General features: G+C 43.3%; 1 protein-coding gene across 3 annotated transcripts in view; it reads right to left on the bottom strand.

Moving 5' to 3' along the window:
* The window catches only part of zbtb46 (zinc finger and BTB domain containing 46), an 85,491-nt gene that overhangs the window by 7,348 nt on the left and 52,754 nt on the right, over nt 1–25,389 (bottom strand). The window contains exons 4-7 of one of the 3 annotated variants that reach the window (XM_074681396.1): nt 13,682–13,963; nt 6,842–7,185; nt 3,398–3,440; nt 3,166–3,291 (exon numbers count right to left, since the gene is read on the bottom strand). In XM_074681396.1, coding sequence (XP_074537497.1) covers nt 3,166–3,291; nt 3,398–3,440; nt 6,842–7,185; nt 13,682–13,963 — 795 coding nt within the window. Of the gene's footprint in view, nt 1–823; nt 3,292–3,397; nt 3,441–6,841; nt 7,186–13,681; nt 13,964–25,389 lie in introns of those variants that run through there. The other 2 variants (XM_074681394.1, XM_074681395.1) reach the window with 2 other exon arrangements.

The raw sequence follows: 25,389 nt of genomic DNA, 5'->3' as shown, positions 1-25,389 counted from the left end.
GCTCTTCCTCCATACTAAAGCAATAAAGGCAAAGAGATACTATAAACACGACACAACAGTCAGTCTGCCTTGGTTTACTCTAGAAGGTCTCTGCTATGGATGACAAAAACACAGACAGAGAGGCAAACACAGACGACGACACGGAGGCTGAGGGCTGGGAAATAAAATCACACACACACACACACACACACACACACACTCAGAGAAGCTTCAGAGGGAAAGAAAAAAAAGCACAAATAATAAACAAATAATTTCAATACCATGTTCCAATCTTGTGTAAAGGTCTGTTAAGCCAATTATCTCAAGGTCTAGACTTAAACGCTGGTTAAGCCAGGTGAAGGGCATCCAAGTAAACAGATTGTGTGTGCGTGATGTTTGTGTCTGAGGGGAAACCGAACAGTGAGGGCATACAGTGTGTGACCAAGAGAGATCAGGGCTGGTTTTAGAAGGAAACAAGGACAACACTCACATCTAGTGTCATAAAGGAGGGATCCAAACACACGCAGACACACACACACACACACACACACACTGAGGGGTTATACGCTAAAAGTGATACAGTATAATTACCTCCATCTGCAGAGCGACTTCTGCATGCAACAAACACTCACAAAAAAACATGCAAGTATGCATCAAGTGCACAACACATGAGAGCATCTTTGTAACATGTTGCATATGGGGAAAGAAAAAAAAGAGTTATGTGATTTTGCAAAAAAGACAAAAACTACAGAGAAGTTTCTGATTTTCCATCACGTTTTAATTCAAGCATAAAACTACAAGCAAAATCTCATTCTTTTAAGAAAAAGTACATATCTGTGTACAGTACATGTGTGCTTTTTTTCCAATGAGAAAAACATCTAGACTGAAACATCTTTAAATATTCACAATGACTGAAAAAATAGCCGTAACAGTGTTTGATAAACTCCTCTTCATGGGTGATTTTTCGAGTTCCTTCTGTTAAAGCAGCCGGACAGGAGGACTTAGTGTGCTACCTGAGATATGGGGTTTTATATTAGAAAGGATTTGGCATTTTGGAGTTCCTCCGTGCAGGTATACGCACGACAGCAAGAGGGGAAATGTTCCCAAAAGACACCAGCTCTGCATTCAAGGAGCACTGAAACAATTTGAGTTCCATGTTGTTGTAAAAGTGTCAGAATAAAGATAAACGTGGATGTGTCAAAGTCTGGGTTTTCCTCATCCCTGCAGGGGAGACCTGTTGTAAACTCCAAAGAGGCAGAATTTGGTGTTAATCTGCATCGGTGACAATGATGAGGCCAGGTTTGATCAGATTCAGAAATACTATTTCCCTTTACTCCTCTCCTGCCTTCTCCCACTTGATCCCCCATTTTCCACCCGGCTCTCACAGCTACATTATTATCTGCCTGCAGCAGTGACATCACTGAGCTTGTCTAGTTTAAAGCACATCCACCGCCCTCCCTCCTCTCTTAGCCCCCAACTTCCTCTTCACAGGAAAGGTCAGGGGTTAAGAAGGGCCGGAGCCATGAAGGACCAATTACTGTCCAGCTCCAGCCACACTCAGCTCGGTACAAGACTTACAGATCTGGGACAGAGATGGACACAGAAAGAGAAGGGGGAGAAAATGACACCACCCAACCCCCATCTGAGCTGCTACTGCTCTATTGTTTTTGCTGGCTTTGTCTTGTTTGGTGCATCCCCTCCATCTGTACTGATCTGACGAGGGTAAAAGGAGGACTCCATGTGTCCAGAAAGGTTGGAGGATAATTATTTAAATGGTATGACCGAAAAAAAGAGTGTGAGGTGTTGAAGTGTCAGTTTTTAGTTAATTTGTGCTCAAACTTGCAGGAGGAATATTCAGATATGGGTTTTTCATTCTGCACACACGCTGCACTTTTCCAATCTTCCTGCAGGGGGTGTGGTTGTGTGGTTAAAGCCTGGCAGAGAGGGACTGTTTCTGAGTGTCTTTGTGTCTTTGGTAATGCAGGGCTGGACACAAAGATAAAGATCTCTCTGCCTAAAAAAGGAGAGAGGAGTTTGAGTCAGGCTGGTGACTGCATGGCGGCAGTAAAAACCAGACGAGTGGTTTAGGTCTCGGAGGCAGGGAGACGACCGTCTGTCTCACCACTCAGCCAGCACCGAAACACAAAGTAATTCACCTGTTGGAGTGTCCAAAGAAGCACTCTCAAACTACTCACGAGGATACGTATTATCTTAAAAACCGACCTAAAAACAGTGTGAGTTTTCTCCAAAAGCAGCTTTGCATAGCAGATGTGCATTGTTGACACGTCAGCTGTCAAGTCGTGTTAAATCACCTGTTAGAAAATAATATAATGACATAAAATTTGACAACTCGTAAGACAAAAATATTTTAGAACTATTTATAATCCTGTCAAGAGATGTTTCATCTTAAGAGCAATTCTCCTTTTCTCAGTGCAACGACACCACAGAGCTTCTTTTTTGGCATGAGTGAGCGCACCACACACGTGAGGGTACGCTGCGAACCGATGGGTATTAATGCGTGCACAGAAGCCTGCAGACACCGACTCCAGTCTCAGTTTTCCACATTGATACTGAGATTCTCAACTTTCATCTCTTGAGAGAGCCTCCACAGTGAATCGATAACCCCCCCACCCTGATACATTTCCATGCCTGCGCTTCCTCCCAGCATGCCTCCTGACCCTGACCCCATCTGGCAGCACACTTTAACATGCGTGGCCAGGTTCTTCTGGGTGCTAAAAGCCTTGGCACAGGCCGGGCAGGCGTATCCTCTCTCTTTGGAGTGCACGGAGGACAGGTGCCTGTGCAGGTCTGTGCGGTCTCTGAAGTGCTTCAGACAGTACACACACTGCATCAGCTTCTTCTTGAAGTGGATGGTCTTCTCGTGGCGGTCGGCGTTGGATTTGAGGGTGAAGCTGGCGGGGCACTGGGAGCAGAGGTAGCGTGGAGGGGGCGGCTCAGGTGCCAAAGGGCGTAAGAGCGACTGGTGCAGGTGGAGGGGCTGGCTGGGCTGGTAGTGGGGGCCCTGCATGTTCTGCCAGTCCAGGGACAGGGCCATGAGGGACATGGTGTGGCGGTACTCGTGCGCCCTGAGATGCTGCAGGCTGCTGAACAGCCGATTGCACAGAGAGCAGGCGAACCCCTGAGAGGGCCAGGCAGCGGACCCTGGCAGGATCCTTTTCTCATCGCCCAGCCCCATTAGCCCTTTAGACCCTCTGCCAGCCACGGACACTGACGCAGGCACTGTGGAGCCCTCGGTGCAGCTCTCTACGCCCATCTGATCCTTCTCCATAGGAAACTGGTTACTCTCCAAGGCTGAGGGAGCAATAAGGAGAAAAACAGATCAGCTTCAGCTGCTTTAAAAAAAAAAAAAAAACACTTCTTAAGTCAAAAAGATGTGACATACTTGTAAAAGCCATACCTGTGCTGAATTCTTTCGCAGGTTTTTCATCTTCAATGCCTCCCTGAAAGCAACAAAACACCCCGTTATGTCACACACACGCACATTTCTACACTCTGTATGGAATGTTGTCTAGGCATGCAGGTGGCAGGCAGGTGAAACAAGCTGTGAAGACAACACATGAGGAGAAAAAAGAGAAACAAACACACTGAAACATAAAAAAGAAAGAAATCAGAAAGGTTTAAAGACACAGATACATTTTAAAGATTAGAAAATAAAACAGATACAGGGTGAAACAGAAGTGAAACAGAATGAGCAGTTAGCTTCGTCTTCCTTTAAACACCTGTCCCCTGTCCTCATCTGCATCCCATCTCAACTTCTCCATGTTCCTGCAATTCCTTCACCCCCACCCATTTCCTCTGTCCTTACTCTCCACACCTCCTCCTCCTCCTCCTCCTCCTCCTCTCTAAGAACAGAACACCATGCACTGGGCAAACAGATGGCTTGTCCGTAGAGATAGGGAGGCTTGTTGGGAGGCAGGTCCGCTGAAATCAAATGCTGCTCCTAAATGCTCACACGCACACACACACACACACACACACACTCATACACACACTGACTGGCACGAAACTCATGCTCATACTGCCATACTCACACACACGCCCACACACTCTCCCTCTCTCACACACACACACACACAGCAGAACAAACAATTTCCTGGGCTGCGAGAGCAAACCTCTCATTGTCTACTTGTATTGATTCTACTCAGTCTCATCTCAGCACCTTGGCCGTTATCTGCCATCGCTGAGACACGCCGCCATTGTGACTGCATGTGTCATCTCTAATGTAACCACTACAAACTACATCCGCGCTAATGCTGAGCAAAGATTCCTGGCTCCAACGGTGAATGGGGTCTAGCTATATTAAAAAAGATTACGCTAAAAAGGGAGACGGGAGCGAAGAATTGGAAAATCTGAAAAGAGACAGAAAGCAAAACAAAATGTGGAGAAAAGACGGACAAAAGAAGGCAGCTGGGAAAAAAACAAAAGTTAGATTTGTCATGAAGAGTGAGAGGCAGAGAGGAGTTGGGCGAAGATTTTCTAAAGACAGTAAATAATTATCTCCACATCTGCTTATGAGCAGGGGCGTGTCCACAGGTTTTTAAACATGGGGGCCAACGACAACATGATTGAATAGCATGGTTTAAGATATAAGCCAGATGTCCCAATCAGCATTTTTTGCCTTGATACAATCCATATAATATTGAGTATCAGCCAATAACGAGTCTTGAGGCCCCCCTGAACTTATGTGCATGCAATATGGTACGCGTGGGAAAAAAACATTGTATAGTAGCAGCAACAATTTTTGATTAACGATTTTTCATCTGGATTTTTGGGTAAATTTTTCTGTTTTTTTTTTCTAATTTAAGTCTTTCATTTTAGTCTTTTTTTTGAGCTGGGTTGGGGAAAAGTTGATATGTCAGATCCCCTGAATAGATCCTAAAAACTGACTCTCATGTGATGCACATTTTTGGGGAAATTATGGCTCCTGCTGTAGTCTGTTGACATCACCATTATCATTCCACTTTTTCACTTGCTATGGTGTAAAAAATAGCAAACTAAAAATCACAAAAAATAGGAACTAACAAGGAATCACAATTAGGATCATATTGGGAGAAAAGCATTTTGTCCCAGCACACTGCAAAAAAATGAAATATTATCAAGCGTTTTTGTCTTATTTTAAGTAAATATTGTCTTTCAATGCTTAATCTAAGCAACATTTACCTGACCAGTCCAAAAATATGTCTCGTACCAAGTTATATAAAGACAAAAATGAGGTCTGAGTTGATTGTAACTAGTTAAAAAAATGTCTGCCAATGGAACAAGAAAAAATTGCTTGAAACTAGAGTCATGTCTTAATACAAGTAACTTTTCTCTTGTTCCATCGGCAAATGGAACAAGAGAAAAGCTACTTGTATTAAAATTATTTTTGTCTTTAAATAACTTGAAACAAGACATTTTTCTGGACTGGTCTACTGAAATTACAAGTAAAATTGATAAGATTTTAGTTTTTCAGTGCAATATTCATACAGAACAGCACACCTAAATCTGAGGCTACCCTGAATGCTTTTTTCTGTGACGATGCAAAACTTGTTTTTTTCCCTTTCTTTGAAATATTTGACCATAAACTGGATGTTAACTTAAGTCGACCTGAATCATCCCAAACTGGAAAGTAAAGGAATCAATCCAATGTTTACAGGCTCAGCAGAAACATAGGACAACGTCTGTTGTCAAACTATTCACATCATGTTTAAATCACCCCTTCTTCTTTAACTGTTGTGACTCTCTCTTTGTCTCTTTGGGTATTTATCTGTTATCTTTTTTACAGCCAAGAATCAGCTGCATGCTGTTTTAGGATGTTTTGGTCGTATTAAGTGCATGGCAAAAGATGGTCTTGCATAAAACTATTCATGTGTGGCTGTTGGTCTGTTTTCATGACCTAGTTTGTTAAATTTCCTCACTGCTGACTTTTAAACCTGAGAGTTGCTAACGCTAAGCTAACAGACTGTTGGTGTGTTTGTTTTTCTCTTTTGACCCTATGTCCCTGGAGGGCCACCATAGGGTGCTAAAAAGCAGATAACACCATAATGTGTCTGGTGTTCCACATCAATGTATCGTACATTATTTTATGAGTCTCTTGTCAACTTTACAACGCATCAGCAGGGGCGCCACCAGGGGCGCCACCAGGGATTTTGGGCCCTATGAAAAGAAATATTGCTGGGCCACCCTTTAATATTATTAGTGGCCTTTCTGGGCCCCTGTCAATGATGGGCCCCTAGAATCCCCCCCCCCTTTTTGGCACCCATGAGCTAGTGTCGGCAGCAATTTTTGCTCACTGATCACAGATCAATTAGAAAATGCCAAAAATTGCACTACTCCCATACTTTGGATTGGTATTGGGACTTCCCTACCTTTTGATGGTGATTTAACCTTGACTCATTGAGTTATCATAGAGCTGTTTTATTACTGTCCAGATTTATTTTTATTTTTGGGAAATAACTTTGAAAATTGAACATAAACAAATCTTGTGTGCCAAATATGATAAAAAAAAATGTGTTCACAAAAGCCACAGTGAAAAATTGTAAATCCCACATTTAAAAAGGGCTGATGGGCACAAGAGGCAGCCAATCAGATATAAGGAGGAGCCTATGCCATGCCAAAGACCCCCCTGTTTCAGCCCCTGCTCATACAAATCGACTCTGGTATTATTTACTGTCTGTTTTCTACCAGCACAACCCCTCTCTATGTAAGTGTGGGCCGTGTGTGTGTTTTTGTGTGTGTGAGGGTGAAGCTGCCCCCTGGATGCTAACTCCACTCATTCTTACAAACTTTTATCTGACTGGTGGAGCGGTACCCAGAGAACAGCCTCCACCCTGGAGAAGAGCCAGGCTCTATGTTCGCTTACCTCAGGCAAGGTGGAGGGCTCAGGGCCCTCGGGGGCCTTTTCCACTTCCATGTCCAACCCTTCAGAGCACTGTGGGGTCGCCCCAGCCTGCAGACCGGGGGCCTCCAGGGGCCGAGGCTCAGAGGGGTGCAGTGGCGTGGGTGGAGTGGGTGGGCAGTATGCTGATGTTGAAGATGAGGATGAAGATGATGGTGGTAGTGGTGTCGGTAGAGATGGTGGAAGATGAGGAGGAAGAAGAGGAAGAGGAGAAGGAGGAGGAGAGGAGCCAGCCCCCTGTTTGTTATGAATAGTGGCCCCCGTGGCCCCTGGCCGGAGTGTGCTGCAGTAGTTGTTGGAGCGGAGCCCTGAGGAGCACAGGAAACGAGTCTCACCCACCCACTCACGTACAACTGCAAGTCTGCTAGCAGCTGGCCACCAGAACACAGCGGGAGAGAGTGGGCAGGGGGGCACACAGAGGCTGCCAGTGCTACGTTATCAAACACTACGGAGAGGGGGAGGAAGAAAAACTCTGAAGTTTCACTTTCCACCAGCCGAGGGGAAAGGGTTAGGGCTTCTCTTCTCTCTTTCTCTCTCTTTTTCTTTCGCTCCTCTGCTCTCCTTCTCCTTCCACCCACATGCGTGCGCAGAGGATGGCAGCGTGTGTGTGTTTTGTGTGAGAGTGTGCATGTACTTGTGTGAGCGGGTAAAATGCATATAAGGAAGAGGGCTTGAGGATCCTGTGTAGCGTGGAGGGAGATTGTTTTGGAGAGGAGCCATCCTGCAGCTCAAGCGAAGACTTTTTGTACACGCAGGGTAAAAGGACGACTACACGGACCGTGTGAGATGTTTACCAGCAACAAGTTAAGGCCCGCTGGATGAGGAATTTTAAATTTCATACAAACCCTTTAGCACTCCATAACTATTCACTGAGAGCTTTTTCTGCTACATTAATATCACCATTAGCTGCGGCAGAGAGTGCATCTGTTTCTCTCATAATGAATCAAAGTAGAAAGTGCAGGTTACTCCAGATAATGTGTGTGTGTTAGTGTGTGTGTGTGTGTGAATACGTGTGGAGTGTGTGGGCAGCATTTTGGGGAATGTCTCCAGAGTTATGCAGTGGGTTAGCCATTCATCGCCCTCCTCTGCACAACGGACAGAATCACACAACCATGAGGCTCGACCATGGACGGATTCCTGGAATGTTAAACTACCGCGCCCGACACTCCCCACTCCCACTTACTGAGAACACACACAAATGTTCAACTCCCTATCTCCCATCCTCTCCCACCCCCCCTGGAGAGATGGAGGAAGAACATTAAGAAGACAGAGAGTGGAAGGATGAGCTACAGGTGAAAGGGAATGGCTCATTAACTAATAGCGCTGCCACAGCGGGTGCATCTTTGGGACGATTGTGGAAAAATCTCACACTCCTGTTTCAAAGCGGTGAACAAAACTTAACATACAGCTGTAAATTTTGCAATCTTGTCTCGGTGAGTTTAATATTGCAGTTGTGTCCGGCAAGCTGTGAAGAATACAAATAGCAGCAGGCTGACTCACTGCACAGCCAAAGATACAAAAAAAAAATAAAATCCATGAATGCAGAGTAACTGATTCATTTAAACACACGGCAGAGACGGAGGTGAGGTACACGGGAACATGCGTGAGCTCTCCTGCTCCCACCAGGATGAGGTAACTATAAGGAGACTGAACAATTGCCAAAAGCTAATCAACTAAAACTTGGTAAGCCTATTAGCAGAAAATAGCCAGATAGGATTTGGATTCTTCAAGACTCCATTGTGAAAAGGCTGAACGAAGGCTGATGTGCTCACGATAACTTTATCTATCTATAGAGCACCTTTTCAAGAGCAGAGGTCCCAGTTAGGCCGGCCACACGCTCCACAACTTCTTTCTTTCAGACAGACTGATTCCAGTTAAAGTTTGGAGCAATGGTCTGTCACACAGCAGCAAAATAAAGAGGATTTATTGAGAGGATCATACCAGAACTTTGTCTTCTTTTCAAACTTCTAACGTGACTCTGTTTCCAACCAGAGTTCAAAATTATAAAACACTTTTAAGAAGAGATAAAATAGTTTTATTGACAGAGGTGCATATTGGCCGTATATCGCGATACTTAACCCGTAATAAAATATCAATATTTTTGTTAAAATAAAAATTCATATTTTGGGTAAGTTGGAAGTACAATCTATCTTTTGCACCTCCACTGCAGTAGATGGCGGCGGAGAGCTACTCCACTGGTGGGTTTTGATGTCATAAACATCAATGTTTTCTCTCTGTTCTTGGGTCAGTTGGTTTAAAACCATTTTAAGTTTAATGTTTACCGTGTAGTAGACTGATAAAATAATAATCATAGTCATGTTTTGTGCAATGTTAGATTTTTATGAATCACACTCTTTACACCAAGGGACATTTATTACTTTCACCAACTCACCACGTCTTTCACCCAATCATTTTTTGTAACATTAGTTGAAACACTACATCTGACTTTTATTATTTCAACCACACCAAATTAGAAAAGTTGTTTCAATCAGATAGTTTAATGTGTAAAATCGAAATATATCACAATATTGTGATATCATGATATTATCGTGACCCAAGTATCGTGATGCGTATTGTAACCTTAAAAATCTTGCCAATACTCACCCATAACTGACAACATACTTGAGAATTATTTGGGCAAATAATCAACCATAATGAGCCCAGAACATATACTGTTTAATAAATGGACAAAGGTCGCCGTGATGTCAGCTGACTGTTTCTGAAACAGAGCTGTGAAACAAACCATTGGTGGGGGCTTTGAACTTCCACACTAACAGCTACAAGCCTGTCAGTCAGCTGAGCTGTGCCTCTGATTGGGCGAACTCGTGTTTCGTGTTCTTCTAAACAGCGAGTTAGAAAAACAGTGTACAGTGTGTGCTGATAGTAAAATCAACAATTCAGACCTAAGCAATTTTTGAAGTTTTTTTTTTCAAATGCTGTAAAAGAAGATTATTATTTTTTGGCTTTGTGTGTTTGGCTTCCAGTCTTATAACAGCCAGCCTCAAGCGGTCACTCAACAAAAACAAGATTTTTTGGGGGGGCTCAGCTGTTTAGAAGATATTAAGATCATGAGTGTGTCTAATCAGAGGTGTAGCTCTTGGGACTGACAGATCTGGCGCCCTATAGCTGATAGTATGGAGGCTCAAAGCCCACTTCATTTCCAATATGGCCCCTGTTGATGATAGGCTTCATTATCATGTCTAGGAACAGACAGGTGACGTCACTAAAGCTACGTTTCCACCAAGCAGTCTGGTTCGGTTCGGTACGGTTTGGCATGGTTTGGTACAGTTAAGCTTGATCCCGTTTGCATTTCCACAGCAAACTGTGCCCTCTTGTGGAAGGCAGTGTGTAAGCCAGATGCCGAAAACTGCAGCTGTTAAACAACAGCGTGACACCGAAGCAGTATGACACAGTTTACCCTGCTAATAAATCCAACAAAGAAGAAGAACGCGACACAGTAAACAAAGAGCATAGATGGAAGACATGCAGCATTTCGTCCTCTCTGTGATTGGTATGTAGCTCTTTGATACAAAGTGTAATCAAGCTTTGTTTCAGAGGAGTCTGTGTGCCGCCAGGAGAAATGCAGCCGCTGTCGGGGTAAGTGACGATTCTTTTGACCAACCAACGGTCTGCAGTTATAGCTCCACCTTCCGAGAGCGGATCAATTCATTCTGCTTGGTGGAAACGCGGCTGAAAACTATATCTATATAATATACAGTCTAAGGGTTATGCCTCTCAAACACTCATGGTGGCTGATTGGGCCTTTTACTTAGCTTAAATTTGTACAGTGTGTTTGCACAGGTAGCCTTACTCAATAAAGGGCCAACAGAAACAGTTCATTAAACATGAAGTCCAGAGTCTGACACAGCGAGACCCCAATCACAAGTTTGGATTATGGATGATCTGAAGTGGCCAAACAGAAACTGAGTGGCCCTCTGGATCTTTCTCTGCTCTTTTACTCTGTAGTTCAAGTTTAGCTGTTGGCTCCAGGTTGTGTATCTTAAGAGTCACCCACAAAGTGTTGATAAAGTCCTGTAAAGGCGTGAATTAAAAATATCTTTAGGGAGCGGTCATGGAGCTACTGTCCAGCTTGGGTGACTTTTTAAAAGTAGTTGTAAAGTGAACAAGAGGAAAGTTCAATAGAGGCAGAAGGATCCCCATGGTTAATTGGATGTTCTCTGCAGCCGGTACACAGCGGCACAGTGGACAGGAGCACAGGGGATGGTCCAGCAAAATCCATTGTCTGGCATTGATTATGAAATGCAGAAAAGGTGTGACAGGGGCCCAATCCAAATGATCTTAATTGGATTCAGGAGGCTGATTGATAAACTGACAGGTTGCACAGGAATTCTGCATTCTGCGTGGTCAGAGGAAGCCGTCCGTGACCCATGCAAAAGACGGCGAAGACGGGAGACGTGCATTCAGATTGGAAGAAATGTAAGAGTGGGATGATTTGAGAACAGTGGATTTAACAGGAGAGAGGTTTTCAGAGGTGGAACTGCTGGAAATTGATTTTACATTTTTGAATGTATGAAACTTGTGGAGGAACATGTTTTTATCAAAGAGTCAATTATAAAGAAAAGAGAGAAGTAGAGGGAGATGGGAGGGGGTGAGACAGAAGCTAAGTCAAGGCCTTTTGCTCATATTCACAGGTCTCTCCATCAGACCAGGTGACCTTGCTCTACCTCCTCTCTGAAAAGATCAATACTTTCCCAGGATTTCAAACCCACATACTTTGATGCTGCACGGTTGAAGTAAAAGTGGGGGAAAGAGACAGGAGTGAGACAAATAAGGAGGAACTGCAGGGGCCAGGAGAAGGGAGGAGGAGGAGGAGGGAGTGAGGGATGGGTGTTAAGGAAGGGTGAAGGAGAAATAGATGGAAGGAAAGGAGGAAAGGAGAGAGGGAGGGGGAGTATGGGAGGGAGGAAAGGACAGGAAGGATGTTAAGCAGGGGTGAAGGAGAAACAGGGAGAACAGGAGGAGGGGGAAATAAGGCTGAATGGAAGGAGGGAGACAGAGGGAGGGAGGCAGGGAGCAGCGATCTGTCAAGCCAGGCAGACTTCTCCTCCGCCCAGTAATCTGAGGTACAGTGTTTGTTTATTTTCTGTCCTCATTTAGAAGCAGGGACAGACTCGGGGAGGGAGGGGAGGTTGTTGGCCACCTCGACAAGCCCATTTCCCCAACAGCTATTGTGTTGGGAATTCAAAATAGGGTTCGGCTAACCAAAAACCTCCCCGAGGGTTCTCTGGTGACAACTGAAATACAGCTATAAGACTCATTTAACATGTTTCTTTTTTCTTCCCTCAATCCAATGCAGGGAGCAAATGATTAACATTCTCTGAATTCTCTTTTTCATTTAGTCAAGGCTGGGTGTATCTGCAAAGTGTGTTTGAAAAAGCCTCCTCTTCTCTGTCTCTTTTCTGGAGCATGTAAGGCTGTCTATCTGTGCTATGACAGCAACTGATTCTGCTCTTTAAGCCAACAGAAACATCTCAATCCCACACACTTAACACTTGCACAAAAGGGGGGTGATGTGATGTGATGTGCATGCGCGCCGCGAGCTCCGGTGTGCGACTGCAAACGTGTGCTCGGGCCTATTCAGCGGCGGCCCTGTCTTTTATTTTGAAGGTGAGTGGGGCTCAGCTCAAAAAGGCACGACTGTGCTCGGAGTTGTACCCTTCCTTTTGCTTTTTCTTCAGCTCACAAAGGCAGGCAGAACTCAGGACAAAAGATCCAATTACTAGCCAGTAGAAGCAAAAAAAAAAACACAAACACAAGAGTTGTGTATACACACACACACACACACACACACACACACACACACACAGAAAAAAAAGTGCCCACGCGAACATGGACTCAAGCAAATATACACTCACGCTGGCACACACACACACAGACACACTGACAGTTTAACACCCTCACTGAAGGGAGAGAAAACTGACTGAAAGAAGAGAAAATCTCTGGTTAACGTGGGCTAATCAAGCACGAATAAGGCTGTTTATTGATCTAATATTGATGTGGGAATAAAATATGAGTTTGTACTCAGTCAGAAAAGGCTGGAAATGAAGAATTCAAGCGCATTTTCTGCCACTTTTAAACAAAGATATTCAAAGGTTTATGTAAATGTTGTGAACTTGTGATGCAATCTGTCACATTTTTACAAAACCATTAAATACAAATAAAAAAAACTATAATAAAGCTTTATTTTGCACAAAATGTTCTCCAGAATCTTAATTAATTTCTTCCTTTTTCTCTTTTAAAGAATGGTGGGATAATATGACATATTTTGAGTGATTTTTTTTCTGTGCTGGAGTTGTGTAGCTCAAATCACTTCTCCCTCCACCTGGGAATAATAGCAAAATAAGTTATGTGTGAACAGTTGCTGCAGTTCTGTTGTGCGATTCTGCCGCTGTGAAACGCAGCCGTCGACCCACTGATACGCACAAAGAAACTGTCACATAAAACCAAACAAATTTTCTCACGACACTGAGAGCGATCCCAGCAAAATGTTCTCTCACTGAGTCACTGCTGACTAGTCATCACTAGCAACTGCCACACAAACTCTTTACGCACTCCAGGCGCACCACACACACACAATCACACACGTTTGCATTCAGATTTGTCCATAATGAGGTGTAACAGCAGAGGATACTCGTACCAGAAGTGTTCATGTTTTATGTTTCACAGGTGACCACATGAGCAGGCACTCAAACCTGCACTAAATTCAAAATGTTTGTGCATGTGTGTGTGTTTTCAGCTGTGAGTTATCATGTGTTAGTACAGAGTTACAAAATTGTGACTTACAAGACAGGGAGTGTGTTCCTTTGGGCAGGTACTCGTACAGTAAGGGGTTATCATCTCCCATCACCTCAGCCCGCAGAGACAGCAGGCTGTTCTTACTCATCAGAGCCGCCTTCAGATTGGCCACAGACGAGATGGTCCCGCCTCCGCCTCCTCCCCCGGCCTCCTCGGACTCATTGGGACCCAGGTAGCTGGGCTCTGTGGTCAGAGCCTCCTCCTGTTTGAGGAAGAAGTCGAGGCGTTCGCCGCGGCTGTCTGAGCTGTTTGGTTCGGTCACGTCTGCCCCTGAAAAGAGACAAGGAAAGAAAGGACGGATGAGGATCATGTGATCTTTTTTACCTCCACCAAGGAGGTTATGTTTTTGAGCGAGTCTGTCTGTCTGTTTGTTTGTCTGTGAGCAACACGACTCAATAAGTAACTTGATTAAATTTACAGAAAATGTTAAAAATGGGAGAAGGAAGAAGTGTTTAAATTTTGGAGGTGATCCAGATCACCGTCTGGATTTTAAAGGATCCTTTAGGGTTGTTTTCGCCATATGTGTATATAACTCCACCATAAATGGTTGGATTGCTTTGCAAAACAATACAAGACAAGGTCACCATGATTTCTGACAGATGTACACTGCAATAACTGAAATCTTATTAAGCGTTAATGTCTTATTTTTAGTAAACATTTCTCTTATTACACTTAATATGAGCCACATTCAACTTATCAGTCCAGAAAAATGATTTATTTCAAGTTATTTAGAGACAAAAATGAGGTCTGAATCGTTGTAACAGGTAAAAAAAATCTCCCAATGGAACAAGAAAAAATTGCTCAAAAATTTGCTTGAAAGTAGAATAATGTCTTAAAACAAGTTACTTTTCTTGTGTTCCATTGGCTGTTGTTTTTTTTACTTCTTTTAAGCAATCCAGACTTCATTTTTGTCTTTAAATGATTTGAGATAAGACATGTGTCTGGACTGGTCAGGTGAATGTAGCTCATATTGAGTCTAAAAACACATTTTCTACTAAAAATAAGACAAATCACTTGATTAGATTTCAGTTTTTTGCAGTGTAAAAGTACGATCCAGACCCTGGTAATATTCTGGATACTAAGATCTGGAATATGAAATATGTACCGGGTCATCATCATTTTCAACACTGTGACTAACACCAAATTGTAGCAGACAGTCTGCTGAAAGGGAGTATAACATTAAAGTAGGACCAAAGTGTTGGTGACAATCAATATGCTTAACGGAGGTCTGCGCTCTCTGAGTTCTAGTTTTAAATTCAACTATAACAGAGACACTCTAAAGTGTTGTAAGGGAAAATTTTATGTCAGGGATTTGATGTTTTCTGGCTAATAAAATCAGCCTGTATTGGGTTTGTGAAACACCTCCAAGGAGCATAAAAAAGACGTTCATCCAACTAAAAAAATCCCTGACATTCGGCTTCAATAGCTGTACAAATTTAAGGTTTCCAAGTGTCACAACACAAAAAACACAGTATTAAACCAATCCTTTCAAACCTCTCAGCCCAGTCATCGCTTACACCCTGTGTTTTCAGTAGCAACTACCAACACGTCACTCTCTGAATCATCTCCTTCTCTCCTCAACTCCCTAACATACCTCATCATCACCAGTCAACAAAAATACAGGGAGATCATACGGAGACAGCCAGCGAGAGAGAGAGAAAGAGAGAGGTAGACGTGGTGTGTGTGTGTGTGTGTGTGTGAGTGAGTGTGTGTGTGCGTATGTCTGCATGAGTGTGCTTAGCCATCAGTGTCGTTGAAAGCAGAGTGTGTGTAGAAAAGCTGTCAGCAGCAGACATGTCGCTGGAGGTTCCAATGTAGATCTACAAGACTGTCAAACCACACTGCTGACGACAGCTCCGCTCAACACACACACACGTACGCACACACACCAGGCAAACACAGACACAAAACACACTTTCATTGCCTCCTAATTGACATTTAACTGATGACAGGTTGCTTTCTCCAACAAAGACGTGAACAAAAATACACATCACGCACATCACAGACTCAAAGACTTTGAAAGAACTGCTTGTCTACACTTCAAACACACACACACACACACACACACACACACACACACACACACACATGCACACACGTACACACTCAGACTTCTTAATGCTAATGCAGACTCACAAGTTGCCTGAGGGTGGATGTTTGTGCATTATTATGTGTGATTGTTTTGGACAGAAACCTTCTGACATCCAAATATATACAACTAGAAATCCTTCAAGCTGCTGCAGTAATGGATAAAAATAACCTTTAATGGGGATTAAACACAGTTCATCTGTTCTCCATTGAGTCTGGTTCTGCTCGAGGTCTCTACCTGCTCTTTGTCACTGCTCTTTGTCACTGATGGGTCAGCGTTGGGTCTCTCTATATAACACACATAAAACAGTGTATAATGTCCCTTATGTGATATAGGATATGTGGTTGTGATATAAATGGTGATTGTTTGAGTCTGTTTAAGTGCTAGCTGACAGGATGCTCTTAAAGGGACAGATACATCAGAAGGTGACTTGCAAAATAACCTACTTCTTTGATATCATAACGGTCTTCGATTCTCAGTTCAATATTTTTCGTATTTGGTTCCCATAATTTTGATTTCCTCTTTAATATTTAGCAAAAAATGTGAAGCCTTTCAACAACAGACAAAGATTCTAGTGATGTTCAGTTTTTCATTTCCAGAGAAACATGAGATGAAGCAGATGTTCTTCTCATGAAAAGGCCCACGATTTTTTGTCTGTAAGGATCAAGCCTTCAATCATTTAACAACTCAACATTTTTTTCTCTTACAGTAAAATATCTAAAAAAAATTGGGGTGATTGATTAAGGCCACACTCAGGGATAGACAGTGTGACAAATAACTCACCAAAAATACCCTAACTAGTGCTGCTGCTGCTGCTAAGGGAGGATTTGCAGTGGTTGTGACAATATTTTTCCTGACTCTCTGTGCATTATACGGAGTGTGTTTGTCTCTGTGTGTGCGCACACATGTTTTTGTTTTGTGTCAGGACTTTGCTGTGTGCAATACAGAGAGCAAAGGAGAACTATGAATGTGTGACCATGCACTATAACTCTCGTGCTACTCTCTCATGCAGGTGTGCACTCACACATACACATAAGTCTTTTAGTGAAATTTGTGGGTCTCTGGTTTTCCTCCCAGCCCACAAAATGTGATATTTAATGACAAAACCCTTACCTAAAACGAGCTGTTTTTGGGGATTTGCTGACGTCAGCGGTTCCTTTTTTGACCAATCAGGAGCAAGTCTGACCTGATTGGTCTACCGGGGCAGATACCCCCCGAACCCCCTCCCCGCCTACTCTTCTCCCCGCTCCCAACCAACCATCCGCCAACAAACCTCGGACCCTGGAAATGTGAGTATTTTAAATGCTGTGTGCTGTGGAGCAGATGTAAGAGCTTGTCTTCAGTGTCCCGACTGTCTCTGTGTTAGCTCCAGGATGCTAACTTTAGCTGCAGTTAGCCTGTTGTTGTAGCCTGTAATGTTACGGTAAACAAGCTTTGCTGTTTTCTAAACATTGTGCACTCGGAGCTCGTGGTGCCTCTCTCAGTGACACGGAAGAGCGGGGCGGTATCAGCGGTGGCTCATTTACATATAAAGGCCACGCCCACTAAATCAGACCGTTCTGAACAGAGGGGCTATGAGAGCCTGGAAACAATGCTGCTGTGCTTGATTTATTGGCTTTTTGTACCAAAACATGTTACTTCCATTTCATGAAGACATCAATGATCCATATTAAACTGCAGAAAAGGAGCAGAATATGGGACCTTTAACATATGAACCCTGCCAACCTACGTATGGTGAAATATACTTCTTAAGACAGCCCTCAAAATTTTGTAATTAGGGGTCAAAAGGGGGTCTCTTGTGTCAATTAAGGGGTCTCAGACCCCCGTATTTGGTACAATGAGAATAGAGAAAAAGATTTTGAAGATAAAACACGTCTGTGAAGTTACAAGAAGAAAAAGACACAAATTAACTAGAATAGAGTCACACATTTTTCAGATTAAAGTTGCAGATTGTTGAAGATTAGTCATAAAGTGACAAGAATGAACTCATAAATTTAAGAGATAAAAGTTGTAAAGCTACAAGAGTACAGAGGGTATTTAATGAGAAAGAAGTAAAATTTACAGACTTTGATGGATTTTTATGTAGAAACCTGATTCTTTTGAAAATGTGGTGCTTTTGTGTAGGTTAGGAATTTAGTCTTTTATGAAACGTAACAAAGTTAACTTGACAAAGCGCTCTGTGGTCCTCATTTTAGTTCAGGCAATGGCAGGCTGCTATTCAGATCAGCTCTTTCAAAACACCTGAATTATTTCTTCAGATATTACAAAGTTTATTCTCATAATATTACATCCTAACCCCATTCTTTTTTTATATTTATTAATTCCAGTATCTCAATGTTTCTTTTCTTTAAAGTGGCCTTAAAACTTCAGTGTTGCACACAACTATCCATGGTTGGCATGGTTATATTTTAGAGATCCTTTTTTTTCTAAATTAGAAAAATGCAGCTGTATTGACACATTAGTGGTATGCTATCATGTAAATCTCATTGCCTGCAGTCTTAGAACAGCTAAATGCAAAAAAACTTCTTGATACAAGTCTTGAGACAGCGTTGGAAACAAAAGACCACATTTAATTCGTTACAAATAACAAATCCACTAACAACTCCTGTCTCAAAAACTGAAGCGTCTTTTGGGGATTTGTTGTATTAATAGAAAGTGGGTTTCTTACAGGAAGACAAAGAGATGGGAAAATGCAAGCGAGGGAACAAAACAGCTCTATTGTCCATTTTAACTACAGTCAGGTAGTGCTAAGTGTTTCCTGTGCAGCCCGCTGCTCGTCTGCTGCAGGGGGAGTCAAGGTGACAGAGACAGTAGTTTGCCTCCACGTCTGGAATACCGATGGGTCTGCAGCCTCTTCACAGCCTACTGGGTCAGTGTTGACCACTCTGTCTCCCCCTCCTTCGATCTCTCACACACACACACACACACACTCAGAGACAATGTCAGTCATTTCTCACCCTCAGTATAGATAAATGATCCCCGATCAGATTGATGGAAACACGCTCTGTATGCACAGTTGCACACAGATCTGAAAGGTGTAGCGATACAAGAGAGATACTGAAGATGAAGGAGATGGGGTGCGACAGATAAGAGTGACACACATACGAAGTAATCAGCGGCCATCAAACTCCTCGCAGACGCAGAGGAAGATATAAAAAAAAGGAGATAAAGTAGGAGGAATGAAGAAAGAGGAGAGGAGGCATGGACACGGAGCGAAAGAAAGAAAGAAAAAAAAAAGCCAGGGGAGTGTAGAAGCGGGGGTGTTGAGCTGTGGAGGAAGCAGCACTGAAGATACACACAAAAACAAACGTCCACGCATGCACACCCCCGCCCCACAAACACACACACAAAGTTAATTAAGGAGGGGGTGTAGGGGTTGGCGCAAGGGGGCATGAGGTGCAGGAATTCATTAGAGCTCTGCCCCCTCCTTCAGTGGGCAGCCTAGCAGCCACAGGAGTCAATCAATAACATAGATCTGCTGTGGGCCAACAACAAACACACACACACAGGCACACACACACGTATATGGAGAAAAAGAAGAGGCAGACAAATGGAAGGAGAGGAAGCAAAAGGGGAGGGAGAGAAAAGAGAGTCACCTCTGACCTCCATCTCCCTCCACTCATCTGTTCATTGGGCCAGCGAATGACCCCTGACCACTTTTCCCAGCATACCCCGGACGCGTGCATGTACAGATGGAACATGTCCGCCCTCTGCGCAGTCATACAGTAACAATGCTTCAATCGCAGGCTGTGGATCTTCTCCCATAAAATGGCTAAAATTCTGGAAATGTGTGAAATTAGTATCTCTGTTTTACACTTTAGCGAAGGCCTCCCTCTGTGCTGCTGAGACACTCCGTGGTGCAACGTTAAGTATCCTGCTTCCCGAGGATTTATCCACATTTCTGCGCCTTATCGTGAGATATTAGAAATTAGTATTCAGCTGACCACAAACAGGTCGCCGTGCCAAATAATCGGAATACACCACGTAATCCTCCTTCACTTATGTAAGCTTTATCGGGGCCCAGCATGTGTAGATTGTGGTGTGTTACTTAAACCTCATCCTGTTCCGACAGATAAAATCATTTACCACACCAGAAAACGGTCGCACCTAATCCCATGCACGCAGCTTATGGATTTCATCATACGTGCGGTGGCTTTTGCCGAGGATTTGCAGACACACATATTGTGGCGGTCTTTTCAGAGGCAATAGGTTTATCTGGAGTTTTAGAGACACTGCAGTTACATCATTCCTTTGTGCACATATGCTGAGTGTTAACATGCCGGCTGTCATGAGACAACCTATGAATTTCAATTGCATAGGATCTGGCTTTGAAGTGCATGGTCAGATACAAAAAAACAATGGCATTATCCTCTTCTTCTTTCTCCCCCCTCTTTCTTTTCTTCTTCTGCCTTTACAGTGCAGCGCTCTCTGTACAGTGAAGGGACTTTTCATTTTCCCCTCCATAAAAGAGTCCGAATAATTTAGATTTCTGCTTTCTGAAGAGATCCTCCGTTTAATTTGGTTGCCATGGTAGCCGGGCACCCTTGGCTTCAACATTTATGCTAAATAAAACCCCCTTTTAAAAGGAGAGACAAATATGTGGAAATGGTGGTTCTCTTTGTTCACGTGTGTGTATGTGTGTGTGTGTGTGTGTGGACGATGCTGCAAGCTATGTGGGGGCTTGAGTGGGAAAAAGCAAAGGCGGAATAAGACTTGCCTCAGAATAAAAGATGTGTGTGTGTGTGTGTGTGTGTGTGTGTGTGTTGAACTATACTTCAAATGTGTTGTGAGGGATACTGCATTTATCATCCATTGAGAGAGTTACAGCTAATGGAAAGAAGATACAGTTTTATGTGCTAGGGTTGGAGGCTGCACTGTATATCTGAGTGAAGTGTGAGTGTGTGTGTGTGTGAGTGTGTGTTTCTAAAGGGGAGTTGTGTTATTAGAGGGCACGATTTGACGCAGTAAAGAGGAGGAGGAGAGGGAAGGCCTGAAAAAGGAGGAAAGGGTCAGCTGACCTGGTTTGACCCCTGATCTTCTGTTCTGATTGAGCTGGAGAAGTGTGTCGGTGTGTGAGTCAACAAATGCTATCAGATTCCCCCTTTTTCCTCCAAATGTAACTCTTCCTCTTGTGCGAGGGAGGTTTTCTGTTCCAAAAATACAGCTTTAACAAAGATAAATGGAACAATTAATGTAAAATGAAACACACTGACCACTTGTGTACACTCTCAGGACCTTGGCGCTGATGGACACACTCCTTTAACACCTCCACACACTCATACACAAAAAGCACACCACGCCTTCAAATCAACTGAGACAGTAGCCAAACACAATGGAGAAGGAAAAAAAAGTCCAGGGTGGTTAAGCAACGAGTTACTGAGGCTTGTCGACCACAAGAGAGCTGTCAGAGAAGAAAGTAGGGCTTGTGTGCATGTTTGAGTATGGGAGTGCAAACAAAAGAGAAAGACTGTTCACTGTGTTTCCTTGTGTGTGACAAAAAAGAGGCCTTGCCCCAAGTTGGCCTGGGTAATGGCTCAGTCAGCCCGGGGTTGAAAAGGACAAGGGCCATGTTGTCACAAGACTCCGACGCTCGCCGAGTTGTCTATACGCAACATAACAGCGTGGAAAATGCCATCCCGGCCCCCCCCTCCCTCCTCCTTTCTCAAACAACACAGAGGACCGTACGTGTGATTAGCGTGTTTGTCCTCGAGTGGACAAAGAGACGGGAGGGAAAAGGTGGAACCTGCTTCCTCAGCATGCCAGAGTTTGAGAGGGTAAAAAAGTAATTTCAGCCGAGAAAGGGGAGTGAGGCACTAAAACAGCTCAAGAATTCAGAGGCAATTTAAAAAGCAGTGTGGGAGAGGGGAATGAAAAAAATGCTGGGTTAAAAAGGAGGGAGGATGGAAAGCAAAAGAGGTTGTTATTCTCTCTCCTTCTCTCCTTCCCTCTCCCTCCTTCTCTCTGTTGTTTTTAGGGACTAGCCGGGCCACAACCTCCAGGAGAGATAGGGAAGGGTGGGAGGTGGGTGGTGGTGGTGGGGTGTGTGTGGATAGGGAGGGCAAGCATAAATCAAGCAGAGCCTGAAGGCTTTAGAGGAGGGAGGGAGGGACAGAGGGAAGAGAAGAGTGGTAAAAGACAGGGAAGAGAGGGAGAGATGATGGTGCTGGTGGTGATGGTGGTACTGCTGGGGGCTCGCAGAAAAAGAGAGTGTGGGAGGAGGGGAGGAGAGAAGAGGAGAGGAGCAGAGCGATTGTAAGAGTGGTGGGGTGAGAGGTGGAAGGTGGGGTGACAGAGTGTGGGTGGGTAGGTGGGTGAGTGAAGGGGGGAGTGAGGAGAGGTGAGGAGGAGGTTACAGAGGGTGTAGGAGTGAGGGTGGGTGGTGATGGTGGGGGTTAGCAAGTGAGTGTATGATGAGTGAATCTAAAGTAAGGAGGCTGAGTTTGAAAAAAATAAAAGTATTTTAACTCTTCGATTTGGTCCTGACCAAACAATGAGTGTATTTTTGACACCTCCCCAAAAATACTTGCTTAGGCCAGAAACTCAAATCAACACATCACATCCGACAGACAGCTGGACGTATTTTCAACAAGGCCACTGAATCAGGACAAAAAGCATCAATGCTGCTGAGTTCAGCTTTTTGTTGACTTAGCTACCTGTTCATATGCTTTGCTAAGTTCACAATTTGCTAAAAGCCCTAGTGCAGCTTATGATCATACCAGAATGTGACCACAATCTATCGAGGGATTATTTGTTTATCAGCAACGGCGGATGCACGCACAACTTGAGAGCAGAAGCACTGTGGAGTATGATGGTTTGTCAACTGACGTGGGGGAGTAAAACACCAAAAAACACATTTTTTAACTTGATATTATCCCCTGACGGATGGTTAACGGCTCCCAGGTTTGTAAAAAGGCAGTGATCAGCAAGTGAACAGATATTAGGTGGACAGTTTTTAGCAGAGAAATCCAGTGTGAACTCCAGAGAGGAATTTAAACACACATTTGTCACACTATGCTCATGACCGCATTATCCATGGACACTTACCAGACTGTGACAGACCAGGACAAAAACATGTTTCGATAATTCAGAAACTCTACGAAACCAAAAAGAGCACACGGACTGCTGAGACATAACAAAAGAACCATGTACAGAAAACTGCACCAAATCAGAATGTTACTAGTTGCGTATTTCAGGGTTAATAGACTGGTTAACCGTTTTATAATACTCTGTAATTTTACTTTGATCATAAAATTTAAAAATCTCTTTATTGAGTCCATGTTTGGTCATAACCTCAGCCCAAACTGACTTTTTCCTTAAATTAGCAAAGTCAAATCTGTATTTTGAGTATCAGCAGTTAATATTGCTTTTTTGTGGTCAAACCTGGTTAACTGAGGTTGGATAAAACCACATATTTAATTACACACCTGAAGACATCGCTGGTGTTTCAGTGTAAAGTGTGACCCTGTTAACTGGTGACTCTCGGCTGTTAATTGCTGGTACCTCCAGCTGGGAGTCACCAGTTAGCATGGTTGCTATTGGCTCCAAAACACTGGCTGCTCTGAAACAGTTAAAACTTGACAGATGTGGCCTCTGGTGAAATAGTATAGTTTCTAAAAATTGACCACAGAACAATTGTACATTTTTATGATGATAACAGGTTGAATTTAGTGGTTAAAAATGTTGATTTGTCTGAATGAATGTTGCTAAATGCTACTTCTGCAGTCGAAATCTGGGCCCATCTTTATGATGATGTAAACTTTTTAGCTCAAGACGCTTCTGTTAACATGCAGGTCAGCTGGGATGGAGGCAGTAGCAATGGCAGGCTGACAACTAACAAGCCAGAAACGCCCTGCTGCTAGCATCCGTAAGCTCAAATAGCTAAGCTTTATATGTTACTGTATTAGCTTTTCTTTTTTTAATTTATTTTTTTTAATTAATTTTTTTTTTTAGATTCAAAAAATCCCCCAAAAATGCTGCCTATAGGGTAGCAGGCTAACTGTAAAATCTGCAGATAGGAAGCTGCACGAACAGTCATCTTAGCCTTTAGCTTGCCACCATTATTTATAAATCATTTAGCTCTCCGCTCACTCCCAACAGTACCCTAGCTTGTCACCAATTATAGTTATCCTAGCCACTAGCTTTCCATTAATATTCATCTTAGCCATTAGCTTACCACCATTAGTCAAGTTAGCAGTTGGCTTGCCACCAATGGTCAAGTTAGCTGTAAATCGAGTTAGCCTTCAACTTGCCACCATTAGTCATCTTAGCTGTCAGTTTGCCACCAATAGTCATCTAAGTCATTAGCTTCCATTTAGCTTTCTACCACTAGCTGTGATAGCAAGCTGGCATATTCAAAAGTTAGCTTGAGCCAACACTTGGGGAAATAATACCAGTAGCTTAGCTATTTGTTAACATATTATTTACCATTGCATGGCAACAAACCCAACTCCTGCAAGTTTTAGTGGAGAGCGTATTGCTAGCTCCCTGGCTAACCTAGCAAGAGCTTGTCAGTCCCAATAGCAAAGATGAACTTTGAATACCATTTGCGATCACACAGATTTCACTCAGTTTGTTCAGGAGCTAGTGTCATCACCTGTCCCTGTCCTATTGCTAAAGACACTACATACTGATTTAAGATAAACATAATTACAACACTTACAAGTGTATAAGTAGCATCAGTGTTTACATTGCTGATTGTTATGGTCACACTACCTGGTTTTTAGTCTTTTATTTGATGTTTAATAGAGCTACATGTGCAGACTAGGAAAGACATTTTGAGCTGCTGTCTTGGTTGTTTACAAGAAGATAAGCTCAAGGTGTTTATTTTGACATGTTTGAAGGGCAACCACTGACTCCTGACTCTGTGTTTCTAACTCTGAAAACTATTTTCCAGTAGTTGGACAGGATTGATGCTGGGAGGCTTAAAAAGTGACTTTTCTTGCTTTTATTCGTCTCTGTGATCACTATTCTTTCTTTTTAATAAAAATGCAACTGTCTGACAGAATGACATCTGGGCACAGATGACTGGGTAATTCTATGTAGTTAGTTTTAGGGAGGTTCAGTTTTCTGAAAATAGAAACAGGTACCTCTAATGTAGCCTAATAAAACACAGCACAGGTGATCATGGAGTGCAGAAGGTGACAGACTGGGCTTAATGTGGCTGTGTCTGTCCCACCGCTTACCAGATGTTGGCGGTGAGGCATGGTGAACAGACTCATCAAGTACTTTATTTAAGTATTGAGAGGGGATGATTTCAAAATGTTAATGAGTTTTTTTTAAATTAGCCGCCTAAAAGTGGGCGTAGACTGAGTGAGTGAGGGAAGGAGTGAAGGAAAGGAGGAAACGAGGGAGCGGTGAGTGCGTGGGGGATGGAGGATTGCAGGGCTCAAGGTAATCTGGGGAGTTAATGCAGCTTAGAGGGACTGAGAGGAGTGGGAGGGAGGTAGAGAGCGAAAGAGGGAGAGACGAGGAGTGATGGCAGAGGGGGAGAGAATATAAAAATAATAGGGTCAGCAGGGAGAGAGAAAGAGGGGGAGAGGAATAAATGAAGATGTATCAGAAACAAAAGCCGAAGCAACTGAGGGGAGAGAAGAAGAGGAAAAAGGGA

This window comes from Halichoeres trimaculatus, unplaced genomic scaffold, assembly GCF_033239565.1.
Source record: "Halichoeres trimaculatus isolate MK-OKI-2021-1 unplaced genomic scaffold, fHalTri1.1 fHalTri1_scaffold_11, whole genome shotgun sequence".
Lineage (NCBI taxonomy): Eukaryota > Metazoa > Chordata > Actinopteri > Labriformes > Labridae > Halichoeres > Halichoeres trimaculatus.
Note: the sequence above shows the minus strand (reverse complement) of the source record. Positions and strands in the feature narration are given on the sequence as shown.